The following is a 14,869-nucleotide window of genomic DNA, read 5'->3' as shown; positions in this document are numbered from 1 at the left end:
TGGAAAATCACTTGTTGTAGTCCAGGGTATAATTGGCCATTTTTGACTACATTTGGTTCTTCCTTTATACTTTACCTTTAAAAAGTGTTTACTTGGCCTTGTTTGGTGTCTTTTTTTTCAGCACAACCTCACCTGTGTGACTTCCCAGTTTTTCATTCATTCTGACCTACTGTATTAACACAGTGAACCTAAAATCACACAAAAAACATAAAATCTGAGTAGAAAAAAGAACCATTTTCATAACTTCAAATGTAAATATAAATTGTAAATTTCAAAAACATAAGCACAAATGTAGCAAAAAAAAGTTAAAAACAACTATTTGCATAAATGCAGGACATGCTTCAGGCGTTTTTTGCACAATTATTTACAAAGCAGTCAGATTTCACAATATTTAGAATATAAATATACATAGTACATTTCAAAAATATATAGTGCAGAAAATGCTAATGCTGAACTATTTACAAAATAATCAGATGTCAAAATAAGATTTAGAATGTAAATAGAAATGTTAAATTTCAAAAACATATGCACAATGTAGTGCAGGACATACTAAACTATTTGTACCACTCACAAAAACAATTCCTGTTCAACCCATTTCAGAGGGGCACATCACAGACCTGACACTTCCACGGTGTGTCACTCATCTTGTTGCCCACGTGAAGGCACCGTTGGCACCTCAGTCTGCCTTTTGTGGCCTTTTGGTGAGGATCTGTGCCTATTACAATTGGCACAGGAACGTGGTTCTTCTGTGGACACCTGTTTTGTCTGCGCCATACAGTTGACACACCAGCTCCATCATAAAGTCCTTGTGTGTCATGGGCTGCACTTGCTTGACAATGCTGATCTCACAATGCAATATGAATGCATTTGTGGTTGCAATGTCAAGGAAGTGCAGCAACACTGTCTTGTACCAGCGTACAGTTTTCTGATGGGTGGAGTAGTACTGGATGAGCTGGTCAGACAGGTCGACTCAACCCATGTTTTTATTATAAGCCAACACTGGGGTAGTACAGGGAATGTCTTTCACTGTCCAGCATCCATCCTTCACATCCTTCACCCTTCTCCACACTGTCTCACCCAGAAACGCATGATGGATGGTGGAGCACACAGACACCTCCTGTGTGTCCATCCACTTTTCAAACACCAGAGGCCCCCCTCTTATCCATCTTATAGATCCTCTTTCAGATGTTTTTGTGAGAGCATTTGCCATCCCTCTGGGGCATCCTTGTCTGTTCTGCCTGTATGTGCCACATGCCCCAAACTTCATGTTAGCCAGCTCCATGAACAGTTTGGAACTCATGTAAAAAATTTTCCATGTAAATGCAGTACCCAATACCAAGACGTCAGGTTCATGACCACATTGTATGACAGCCTGTGCTCACTTGTAGCCACAGTCTTGCCAGTGTAAATGCTGAACTTGAGTGTGCAGCCATTACTTAAAACAGCCAACACAAAAAGTTTCATGCCCCATTTTGTTGGCTTGTCCTTCAAATATTGAGTCATTCCAGTTTTTGCCTTCATCACCACCATCCTTTCTTCCACTGCCAGCTCCCTCCTTGGGTGGTAATAAGCCTGGCAGGCACTGAGGATGTCATCATAAAGAGGCCTGACTCAAAACAGTTTGTCATGACCTGATGTTCCCTTTTGTCTATCATTTTCTACATCCTCATCTGGATCACTTAGGTGTATGTTCCAGAATATCGATCTAAATCTGTCTCCGGACATTACTTTCCCTGGAAAGGGCACAGACAAAATTTGACTTTGTTTCCAGTAGTTCTGCAGACTTGGCAGTGACACCAATGACATGTATATCAGAAGTACAAAAACCTGGTACAGATCTGTCCAGTTGTATTTTTCCCTAATGCCTTGTTTTTTGCAGCAATTTTATTGGTGTTGGTGCAAATTGTTCTCATTGTGTCAGTTGCAAAAAACAAAAGAAAAAGGTATTTCGGAGTTTGGGTGGAAAGTGTATCAACCTGGACTCCTGGTGTTCTCTGAGGCTGAAATCTGCTTATTGCTGGAGCGGTGTCTGCATCCTCCTCTGTGTTCCAGCAGTCAGCGCTGGGGCGTGTCTCTGCTGCGTGTCCGAGTGGAGATCTGGATCTGGAAACAGAAGCATGTGTGTGCTCTGACCCTCTGTTCAGATCTCCGTGCGCACGTTGGTGGATCCACCTGCTTTGGTTGCTCCCCCAGAACAAAAGAGGGCTCATCTCTTTCAGCACCAGAATCCTCACTGTCTGTTTCAGACTCTGACAATGCGCTGCGCGCTCCGTCTTCCTCCAGTTCAGAAAATAACTGAAGCGCTTGCTCCACATTCATAAAATGCCTCATTTTTCAAAAAAATCCCAAAGAACAAAACACTAACCACACACGCTTTCCACCAGTAACAAAGAGAAAATGCACACACAATCAGACCCATGTGGCGTGGGTGGGCTGTGATCAAACACACGTGGGGTTAGTGAACACACGTGGGGTTAGTGACTTCTGATTGGTGGAAAATTTCAGGAGCCAACCAGTGAGGAAGAAGGAGTCATATTTCTTCCCACCGCTGTTGCTGCTGCAGTAGGAAAGAAAATGATCATTTTGGCTGTGTGTGTGTGTACATAAACACGCAGCAAAAAATGACAGTAATATTCATGAAAATGCGTGCCGTAAAAAAATACTCATGTCAAGTTATACTAGGCCTATTAACAAAATTTAAAAAGTGCTATAAAGATTGAAGTCTCCATGTTCAACACGTTTAAAGGGAGCCTCAGAGTGCAGCAAATTGAGTGTTACATCTGCTTAATTAGGTCATGTGACTTTTTACATGAGGGCGCATCATTCGACTCCAGAGGGTTAAAGAAAGGTGACTAAAGTATATTGCAATGTTTGCTGGTGGGTGTATAAATACTGATGTGAACAATTCCATGAAAAATAGAATACAAGTGAGTATAAGTATGTATAGATATGGTAAAATTATTGCACAGGATAAATTGCGCAGTTGTGCATGTAATAAAGCACAACACGTGTCGGAAGATGTAGTTACTAATTTAAGGTGATTTGCTGGTGTTGAATGCACATCTCATATAAGCAAACTGAAAAAACACTCGTTTACCCGTGGATGTTGAGTGTGAGTCGGGTGAAGTGGCCTAAAGAACCGGCAGATCAAAACAGACAGAAAAGACTTGATGTGACGGGAAATAAAATGGCAAGTTTATTGATAAACTAAACATTAACAAACGTTCAAGGTTGTGTTCTTGTAATTTTGAGCAGATTGATTTTTATGTCGACCAGTTGCCAGAATAAGATGCAAATTTCCACCCACTAGGGGGCAGCACAGTTACATCCAGCAGTCTGTATTCACACATCAGTGTCAGGATGCTGCCAAGTAAGGTGCTCATCTGCATTCTGGGACCAACTTGGGGATTAAGGACCCTCTGACAGGGACTCTCCGGTCACAAGCCCACCTCTCTTATCTCCTCTGCCTTTCATCCATGTAGCATCTACTCAGTAACCCAGCTATCAAGAGAACAGGATGCTGTTCAGCTTCCCACATATACAAATTAGATGTGATTACATCATCATGTAATCTAGCAAGTTTTAGTGACACTTCAAAGAGACTATAGCAACTTGTAGTGAGATTTTTTTTTGGCAACATTGTCTCTTTACAGCACGTCAGCCTACAGCTGTCATCTTAATTACACCGTGCTCTTTCTCTTATTCACAACTCTGCTTTTTCTGTCACACTCACTGCTTCCTTTTAATATGTTACTAGCATTTTGCTGTATGGTCTGGAATGGAAGTTAAACGAGGGGAGGCATGCACTATTGCCTAGTTCACAACAAATAGCTGTTTGATTGGCACAGATTACAGGCCTCATGGTGGTGGTATGTGGGTGGTTCTTCCAGAGGCCAGGTGGCTTATTGCTGTTGGAGCATAGTTGCGTGGAATATATTACACTGTTTCAGAAGTGTTTTGCTCTGTCAAACTTCAGGAAATCCACAGTTTGATCTCAAAATTTGACTTGCTGGTGCTTTTTATATAGAGTCAAATGTTTTGCTGCTAAGCACAGAAAGAGCTCAAGAATAATTGTCAGACTCTGTGACTATGAACCACAGATTACTGTAATTGCCGTTTGCATAATAGTGTAAAATGCATATTTATTGTCATGAAGACGTTTTTAACTACATGAATTTTGATGCAGTGTTAGAGTGAAATCAGAGAAAAGCATCTTTGCATTCACGTGGACAGAGCTTGTTGAAAGCACAGAAATATTCAGTACAAAAATATCAGGAAGATGATCGTGAAGCATGTGCAGCCATTTTGCTGAGATAATTTCGATCAGGAAGTGTATGATGTGCCATCCTCTGCCAAGAGCTGGCCAACAGCTGAGCTCCAGAACAAAAAATGTCTTTTGCTGAGCGGGATTTATCCTGAAAGCGCGATATGCAATAATAATTTTTACTACTGCAAGTACTCTGTCAGCAAACAATGTACACATCCTCCTTTTCTTAAAAGAATTTGAAGTTAGGAATTTTGCTCTTTTATTTTTCCAGAAGGCTTCTTAGTTTAAAAAAGAATTTGAAGTTACAAACTCAGATCTGCTTTATTTTATTTATTTTAATTTCAGTTACCTTTTTTGACATTAATAAGCTATTTTTAATCACTAGTACGTTAGATTCAAATTAGATTGAATGAAGAATGATTCCCAATGTTATAGGGCTTGACATAAACCAGTTTGCCCCACTGGCCCACAGGGCCAGTAGAATTTAGAAGTTAGTGGCCCACAGGAGCACTGGCCCATGGTTTTGCGCGCAAGAGTTCATGATATTCCACCCTGAAATCCTGCAAGTAAAACTGCCTTTATAATATAAACCAATCCAGAAAAAAATATAAAATAGTCTATGGACCATGAAATTAAAAAAAAAAGAGAATTTATCAGAGGGCATTCTCAAGTGTAAAAAAATAAAGTGACTCCCATAAAATTTAGAGGACATTTTTTAGCAACCCTCAGAGTTAGCTAATTCACAGTCAGAATTGTAAAATACAGATGTAGGTCCATATCAAAACTAAAAAGTATGCTTTGTCTGGAGAGTTAGAGATCTAATACTGTGTTTACACATAACGACGGCACATCACGAATGCCACGAAGTATACGTTGTTGGCCGCTGATCACGAATGTGATGATTTGGGGCAGAGACGTCAGGCCTCCTCAGGAACTGCTGCAACCTGTTACCACGCATTATGATTAATGGCACGTGTTGCTGGAGAATTACCAGGAACCATTACGCACGGTCAAGAATAATGTTGCACGTTGTTGTGCGTAACAGCGCAGCGTTAAGTTCTGTCACATTGTGAATGAGGTGAATTGTCGCCACACACACCCATATTCATCCAGCCGTCAGCTGCTGAACCATTCAGATCGCTCCAGATTTTCCTCAACAGCCATAGCAGAAGAACTTTGTGACTGCATGGCTTAGTTGGTCTCTGTGCCATGTACCATAACTATAGACTGTTTATATAGTGCACAAATCCTGCATGACATCATTCATAGGTTTTCTGTAGACCTGTAAGAGCCAATATGAAGCCATCTGGGTATTGCCATGTTGACTGCATTGGCACCACAGACTCTGGCTGTGTCACGATTAAGCCATAAATGGATAGAGGTTGAGCATATGTGATGAAAGAAATGAAAGAAGGCTGAACACGCCCCTGTCTTCGAGTCTGAGGTAACTAAGCTAACCTCTGTTGGTGTGTTTATTGGGGTGTTTATTAAATCATATTTGTGATGACTGTGTGGCAGTTCTCATGACTGTTTGCTTTGGTGTGGGCATTAACAGTTATGAGCCACTTATTTTCTCAGTAATCATTTTTTTTAATGTGATGTAATGGATAAAGCTACTGATAACTGCTAAAAGTGCTAGCATACAACATTAAAGAAAGATGAGAATTTTACTCAGACATTTCACCACACAACAAGCCACATTATTCCAAGTATCTGTATTATTTATAATAGCCAAGTGACTGATGTGTGCGTGCGTGTATGGCTTTGATCATGGACAAACTGGGGAGAGCTGACATTTACCATTTGGTATGCTTAGGTAGGTCAAGGATGAACACTGTGAAAATGGAAAGTTGGTAGGACTAATCTTCAGAGAAATTTGGGATATATTTGGGACAGTGAACAATGGACATTGTGCTGCAATGCACCATGGGAGTTCAGGGTATGAGGTTTGTAAATGTTGTTACTGTGGTTCATGTTATTTTGACAGTATTGTTAGTGTTATTGATTTATTGTGTTTTGGTGGTTCGGTTGGTTTAGTCAGTTTATTTAAGTGTCATGATGTCATTACCATATATCAAATGAAAAAGCGGCAATTATAACAGGAAATAAATCTGACTGGGATCTTTATCATAAAATGAGGAATTCTGCTACTAAATTAAATAGAAAGAAAAAGAAAATGTTTTATGAGGATAGAGTTCAGACGGTGGGCACAGCTAACCAAAAAATTACTGTCTAACAGATAATCAGCTAACTTAAAAGTTATCTTTTAGACAGCTAAACCGATAAACCACCCAAAAATTTGTCGGAAGCTACAGATAACCGATAACCGATAATTTCCAGTATTGTCTCTGGTACACTTGCACACTTCTTTGTGCACCCTGCCCACTGCTGGAAGCTCCTGTTTAGCCTTTTGGGGATGCTGTTTCCAATTAATCTGTTCACCTGTGGAATGTTGCAAACGGGTGTTCTTTGAGCATTCATCAACTTTCCCAGTCTTTGGCCCAGTTTTTTTTTTAAACGTGCTGCAAGCATCCATTTCAAAATGAGCAACTATTTGCACAAAAACAATAAAGTTTATGTTTGAACATAAATATCTTGTCTTTGTGGTGTATTCAATTAAATATAGCTAGAAGAGGATTTGCAAATCATTGTATTCTGTTTTTATTTACATTTCACACAACATCCCAACTTCACTGGAATTGGGATTGTAGTTTTTGTGGACCCTGTAACAGTACATGGCAGGCATTTCATATTCTTCCTAGTCTGAATTCTTCCCCTGTGCTGTATATTTAGTGAATACATTTCAATGAAGTTTTGTGTGTTTCCACATTAATGAGGATGAAGTGATTTCTCTTGTGAAAATAATAAATCCTATCTTCATGGGTTGCCAAAATATTTTGTTCAGTACCTTTATATATTAGCCACACAGGTCTATATAAGATGCAGGATTATACTAATTAAAGCCTCTACAGAGTTGAAATGTTCAAGTGTGTGTTGTTTAATGTTGTACCTAGCGTGGTCCATTTTAACATTTTTTGGAATAAGAAAATCAAGATATTTTTTGTTGTATTTTTTTATTTGAGAGATGAGATATACTGTCTTTTTTATTTAGTATATTTTATTCTTGCCCTTTTCTGTACCTGCCTAATTGATTTTTTATTTTTTATTTTTTTATTTTTGTCTATTCTTTTTCTGCAGGATCACTTGTATCCTTGAAAGTTTCACTTTGCTTCTGTCAGTGGACATTATGTTGATCTTCATGTAAACCCAACATTGCTCACCCCCAACTTTCCCCTCACCCCGCCTACTTCACCAGCTCTGTCATGACCAGTTTGAAGCGTTCCCAGACAGAACGCACAGTTGGGGGCTCTGTGCCGGCGACTGATGAGTTTTTTACCCGCCGACTTCGATTGCCTAATGGAGGGGCACCACCACCCCGCAGTGAAAGCACCCAAATCTCCTCTTCATCTGCTACTGGCACCAACCCTGGTGTCCCCAAGATGGGGGTTAGGGCTCGTGTGGCTGATTGGCCCCCAAGGAAAGAAAGTGGAGGAGGAAGTGTTTGGCATATTACTGTAGAAACTGACTCTCTTAGCACCACCAACACCGGTTCTGCAGGATCAGGAAGTGGGGAAAGAGAAAGACTTGGAGGAGGTGGTGGTGGAAGTAGCAGCAGTAGTACTAGTAGTAGTAGTAGTAGTTGTAGTAGTGCAGGAGTGTCTGCTGTCACAGCTCACAGCAATCTGTCAGCAAAACTGGGACATCTGATAAGCCCACAGGATTCGTCAATGCTGCGCAACATCCACAACACACTAAAGAACAAGATGCAAAGCAAAGGAAAGGACAGTCGTTTTCTCTCACCTGATGGATATCTGGGCTCACCTCGCAAAGGCATAAGACGCATCCGCCAACGCAGTAACAGCGACATAACTATCAGTGAGCTCGATGGGGATGGGAATGAGGGGTGGTCTTTTTCTGGATGGACACCTATGCACCGTGAATATGGCAGCACTTCATCTATTGATAAACATGGGATATCAGGGGAGAGTTTCTTTGACATGCTAAAAGGATACCAGGCCTCCGAAGCCCCTGATCAACGAACTCCGGCTCCAGAGAGGCTCACAGAGCTTCTTACTGTGGCTCCCATAAAACAGGCTGCTCTGGATTTGCCTGATGGACCTTTGGGTCCAGCCAGAGGTAGTCCTGCCAGTCGTCTTAAAGAACGTGAGAAACACTTGAAGAGGAGGTCAAAATCAGAGACAGGAGGAGAGTCAATATTTCGGAAGCTATGCAGTGTCAAGGTTGACGGTGATATTTCCCGGGCAGGCTCAGATGTTGAGGATGGAGGGAAAGGAGATGATTGCTCCCTTCCTCTCACACCATGGGTCTGTCAAAAAGGATTTTCACACTTTGATGTCCAGTCTATACTTTTTGACCTCAGTGAGGCCATCCAGAATAGACATTCAGGGACAAAGCGCAAGAACATGACTACTGGTGCATCTGCTGCTGCTGCTGCTTCGGCCAATTCCTCTCTCTCCTCCAATCAGAGTGGGATATATGGCTCACCTTGTGGCTCACAAGAGGAACTGAGCATCAAAGACGGTACAAGTGGACATAGTTCCAACATTTCCTTGGACCCTGGTGATGACAAGAGCAATGAACTGGTGCTTAGCTGCCCCTGTTTCAGAAATGAGATTGGTGGAGAGGGTGAGAGGAACATCTGTCCTGCTAAACAGGTAGGACTTCTGCAGCAGTGTGATCACTGGATGCATTAAGGATTGATCTCTTGATAAGGTTATACATATTTTGGAAAGCATCCTTTATCAACCTGTACAATCGATTATGATATAAAGTTTAATACTTCATGTTAAGGATTGTGTAGAAGATTAAAACCAAAACATTCATCGAAACTTACACGTCACTGTGTTTGATTTTCCTTGTCCAATCTTCCAGCAGGGCAGCATAGGTGGTGGTGGGAGCCCCAACAGTTCTTCTGGCAATACAGAGGAAGGACCGTTGGAGGGGACCCTCACAACTCATTTCACAAATGCTGGAGTGGCTGTGTTGGAGGCTCCCAAAGATGGCCCAAGTCAACATTCTGATAGATCCAAACGTTACATTATGGAACATGTTGATCTTGGTGCTTATTACTACCGCAAGTACTTCTACCTGAGAGGTGAGCTAATTGCAGTCGGATGAGATTTTTTTTTTTAATTGAACTCAATCAGTAGAGTGGATTGTCCACTGACTTTAGCATCAGTGGATTTGATAGGTAAATGCAATGGAGTTCAGGTTTCCTTCAACAAGACAGTTAATCCTGAAATTGCTCAACTTTTGGGTATATTACCGACTTTGACCCCATACAAATCTTGGATAAAGATGTAGCGAAAGTATATGTTCAGTACTACAGGCCGCCAGCTGAGTCTCATTTTTCATTTGGTTCGTTCTCCCTTCAAGTGGACTAAAAAGTAAACATTTGTACTTGAAGGAACTGCTGAAATATAGCACAGGGAAAGTTTAACTCACAGATCCTGCCCGCTTTTATGCTGGACTATTTAGTCTCAGGTCGAGAGAGTGAGTTTGAATGTTGACCAATCAGAGCACTTGTTTGCATCACATGATCACATGGGCAGCACGGTGACTTAGTGGTTAGCACTGTTGCCTCACAGCAAGAAGGTCATGGGATCAATTCCCACCTATGGCCTTTCTGTGTGGAGTCTGCATGTTCTCCCCATGTTTGTGTGGGTTTCCTCCCACATTCAAAGACATGCAGGGTAGGTGAATTGGAAACTTAAAAATTGGCCAGGTCTCCCTTGCAAAAGAGATCTTGATGACAGTGAGACTAACCTGGTTAAATAAAGGTTAGATTACATTAAATGAAATGATCTTCAACACGGCGGCACCCATGGCAAGATGAAATGCATGTGATGGCAACACAAAAAACGTATTTAATGTGCTTTCTGCACTTTAAACATTTCACAAAAGGGAGGAGTTTTGCCTTTACTGTCCATAGACGGAGTAAATATCAAGAATGTTCGCAGACATGGCTGGAATTAGACAGTGAGTGCCACAGTGTTGCCCAGAGTCACGGTCTGAGCTGTATCCACCAAAACATGTCCTTCCACAAGTGTGCATTATTTGCAAGAAGATAGATAGTATCACATAGAACAACAAAGGACAGCTTGATGCAGGCTGAAACAGCAGGTGAGTTTCTGCAACATGATGTAGAAATGTACACTGTAAACCTGAATATCTACCATGAATGATCAGAGAAAAATGCAGACTGTAACCTTTATTATTATATGGCTGCGACGCTATGCGCACTCTGGCTGATTACCGGTCGGATAGTTTCCCATATCGGACCAGTTTCTGTGACAATCAATCTAAAACGCGTATTTTCTTTACAAACCAGAAGCTAAAAATGTGATTAGAAAAAGCAAGTTGGACATGAACGTACTACATGAATATCTAAACAGCATCTGAAAAAACACACATTGAAAGCTTACCAGCTAATGACTGGTCCATCTGTTAAGCTCGTTCTTCACGAAGGTGAAGTGAACAAGTCGGACTACGAGCCATCAGCAGCTTTCATATTCAGGCGATACTGTAAGTTTGTGTGTTTATATATATAATAGCCATATAATCAACGAATTATTAACCTCACTTGCTCAGTCTGTACGGCAATATCAGACTTCCGTGTTTTTCGTTGATCTGTTATTTTCTCATACAGATCTCACATTTGGTGAATAATTTTTTAATATTCACATAGGCCAGGAAAAAAATAGGGGAAAATACACCTTGCCCATGGTTGAGAAAATGTCAAGAAATACTGATTTTCTGTATAACGGTTGTGAAAAGTCGGGTGAGGGGTTTGATGTTTCATTTTATATATATATATATATATATATATATATATATATATATATATATATATATATATATATATATATATATATATATATATATATATATATATAAAAACTCCAAAAATTGTTGGGACAGTTTCAGTGTATAATAGTAGTAGTATAAGCAGGGTATCCAATGCTTCAGTCAAAATACAAGAATACTGAAACGAGGTACTCCACTCTTTATTACATTGGAAATATATAGTTTTAAAAAGGCATTACAATGATGGTCTTATTTTAATTGTTATATTTAGGTGATGTAAAAAAGCAAAAGACAAGAAACCCATCAGGGAGTATGGAGACTATTCTGAAAAAAAAAAAACTAGACTTATTTGTTACCAATCATTGGGTTAGTTTCTTGCATATATACTGACCTGAGGAGGAGTTTAAAGGAGGAGTTTACCAGTGCCTTCATTCAACTTGGTCATGAACTTAGTTCACCAGACCTCCTTGACCTCCTTGAAACATTTGTCTGCCGCCTGTACGGGCAGCCTAAATTGGACAAATTAACAATGCAAGATACAAAATCTTCTGTCTTGCATCATCTTCGCCATGTGAACAAAGTTTGCCTCCAACAAAGGATGCTGTGATTCAGCACACTGTGAATTTTTGGCGCTCGCTACAGCCCGTTATCAATCCCACATTCCCTGATGAATATGGATGGATTTTGTCAATGGGCTGTCTATCAGATGGAGGACAGAGCCCTCAGCTCCAGAATCTCTTCTGCAAGTTGTAAGATGCTAATGTACTAGAAGTTGCTGCAAAGGTTTGCAGTGTAGCTGTCACAAGTCAGGGTTGTCTTTCACCGCTCTGTGTGCCTGTGTGAACATCAGTGAAACCATACCAGAGCAGCAGTTGCAAGACGGTGATGACAGTGATGATGTAGTTTTTAAGTAACAGACATCAACAAATTTTATCAAGAAATCCAAAAATTCCAGGGAAACTTTTAAGATACAACTTTTTAAACATTTCTTAATCCTGAGAGCAACAGTTCTACCATTAATAACTTTTCACTCTTCACTAGTATGCCATTTCTTTTCTACAGCATTATACCAGGATTAATACTCAGAAATATTTTTAATTTCATGATTACTAAACCCCATTTAAGTTGGAAGTTAATCAGTTGGAAGTTGATGAGGTTATTGTAAGCAACATTGCTCTACAAGGTAGCAACAGTATAGGAGCCCATACATGTGTAATGTGAATCCATTATAAGGATAGAGAAGTTTAATTTCCAACTAAGTTCCATTTTTGTCAATAAACTTTCATTATGAACTTTTAACTGACCTCTGCGATGTAAATTCATTCATCCTTTGGTATGTAATTATATTATGTGTATATATTGCATAATTAATATATGTATTTTTCCATGACATAAATTAGAAATCAGATGAAGTCATTAGTAAGAAACCATTTTACAAAGCTTCCTAGTTCATGACACTACGCTGACCTTGTTCATAATGCAGTCCTAATAGGCAACATAAAGTGATCTGAGTGACCTACTTTAAATCGATCTTTCAGAAAAACTTGCAGGATTTCGCAATTAAACTTTTAGTACAAGTTTAGATACTTTATTGGCTATTTATGTAGTCTCCCTGAGGTGGGAATGGAACTTGTTTTCTAGGAATATTTCCGACCCTCAGCTTGTGGCCTACTTCAGAGAGAGCCACACAGTACAGAATAGGGCCGCCCGATTAGTCGACTAGTCATGATTACGTCGAATATCAAAATCGTCTGTGACTAATTTAATAATCAACATCATGTTTTTGTTTTTTTTTTACGCTTTGCATTTCTGTCAAAACTGCCGCTGTACCTTCTGATGCCTTTATGTCCTTGATGCACAATGCGCAGTACTGGTCAGCAGTGATGCCACTGGAATGGATATGCCCAAACAATATCATGGCTAGCTGGTGTTCTGTCAAGATGAGCCCTGTCATCTAGCGGCAATAATCTGCTTTAAAGACAGTGTGTACATGCAAATCTTTAAGCCCCGTCATACATAGCAAGAATGTGGAGAAGCCATTCTGACACGGCAAATATTGCCATTATCTGACGTAGTTGGGAGGAAAAGGGGCGTGGTCCAAAGATATCCGGATTGCCTCGGCCACACCTGCACAATAACATCCAAAGCGTGTTTAGACAGCACGTGGATGACACAGATTGCTGTCAGATGGCCATAAAAGGCGCTGCAAACTGCCCAATTTCCAACAGTGTCATTTTCCAACCAGATTCCAACCCGATTTCCAACCAGAGTGCCGTTTTCCTCACGCGCATGTCCTCGTGTATGTGCGTGGCACACCTGCGCTCTGCGCACACGCATGGGACTGTAATTATCACACAGGTGTGTGTGTGTCTGTGTGTGTGTGTGCGCTCGTGCATGTGTGTGTGCGTATAACACTGCCTGGGCCACTAAGCGCATGTGGACAAGGGAACAGCATCGCTCCAAAGTTTGCTGGCAGTTGGGCCATACAGTCCCTCAGACGGAGCCTTTCCAAGGAACTTTCTTTTTTCTTGTTTGCACACTTCAGCAGCAGAATGCAACTCTGGACACCGCAATAGTTGGATTATTTTTTCTTTTGGGTGAGAGGATTCTAATCGCAGGCTGCTGTCCAGGCCTCATGTCCTTGTCTGTGAAACACCCCAAGACCGCTGTTGGAGGTAAGATGCATGTATGTTATTGGTGTAACGGCCTGCCACAAGCTCCATATGATATCTCCTCCAGAGTTAGAAGGTGGACATTTTTACAACGCATGAGGTCCGTCTGGCTGAGCCCGACGTGCACAATGATGCATAACTACGCAGCACAGAGAGGAACAGCTGCCGTGTTATGATGGAGACAATAGTTCACACTATTTACATCGCCCATGGGAAGGAATGGACGTGCAGCAGCGCACGGAGCTTTCGGTTTAGCCGCTGTTGACATAAGCTGAAGCATGCTACATACATTTCAGCAGTTCTTTTGTGCTCCGGGAGGTGGGGTGCGGGTGTGGACATTATTATATACTGGCATGTGCAGGACATACCGGCAGGCATACCGTACCAGATCTATCTTGAGGTTCCGTCATATGCACCCAAATCGTTTCAAATTGCGTTTTGCTGCCATCAGAATATGTAAATTGCAGTTAGATGGTCCTCAGACTGCTCATGGACCACGGTCAGATAAGTGTCCCATCTCGACTGCACCCGGAGAATTATGAACATGTGTTTCAGACTCGGGGCCACTGGCAGATTTTGACCAAGTGTGTCGACTTCCGCATATGGCTATCAGATTGTTTTGGAACTGAAATGCGACACCTTTCGGATGTGCGCCATTTCATAAGTCCTGCGCCACGCTGCGTGATTGTGTATGACGGGGGTCTTACTTGAAAAGACACTTATTACTGTATTTTTATGTAAAGACAAAACTTAGGTGGGTTTTCTTCGGTGTGGTAGCTCAACTCAACGGTTTAAAGAGAGAGATGCGCAGTTGTGCGGTGGAATTCATCTCGACGGGTAGTTCATCTCCATAGAACACTGGCAAGGGAGCTCAACGGTTTGGGAGCATTTTAACCAAATTAAAGAGAAAACTGCAATGCAAAATCTGCAAGGCAGGACTTACCTTCCATGGCAGTACAACAGCAATGCAGGAGCAACTGAGAAGGAAGCACATTGTGGCTGATTCTGATGAAGAGGGACAGTAATTTTGGTAAGCTAATAG

At 41.1% G+C, this 14,869-nt stretch overlaps 1 protein-coding gene across 3 annotated transcripts in view; it reads left to right on the top strand.

The window, feature by feature from the left end:
* sipa1l1 (signal-induced proliferation-associated 1 like 1) overlaps nucleotides 1-14,869 on the top strand; it is a 199,180-nt gene that overhangs the window by 33,074 nt on the left and 151,237 nt on the right. For 2 of the 3 annotated variants that reach the window (XM_034162800.1, XM_034162798.1), the window contains exons 4-6: nucleotides 5,463-5,465; nucleotides 7,466-9,003; nucleotides 9,221-9,443. In XM_034162800.1, the coding sequence (XP_034018691.1) occupies nucleotides 7,591-9,003; nucleotides 9,221-9,443 (1,636 nt within the window). In that variant the 5' untranslated portion in view covers nucleotides 5,463-5,465; nucleotides 7,466-7,590. The remainder of the gene's footprint in view (nucleotides 1-5,462; nucleotides 5,466-7,465; nucleotides 9,004-9,220; nucleotides 9,444-14,869) is intronic. The other variant, XM_034162799.1, reaches the window with a different exon arrangement.

Source organism: Thalassophryne amazonica, chromosome 21 (genome assembly GCF_902500255.1).
Source record: "Thalassophryne amazonica chromosome 21, fThaAma1.1, whole genome shotgun sequence".
NCBI lineage: Eukaryota > Metazoa > Chordata > Actinopteri > Batrachoidiformes > Batrachoididae > Thalassophryne > Thalassophryne amazonica.
This window is presented reverse-complemented; position numbering and strand designations above follow the sequence as displayed.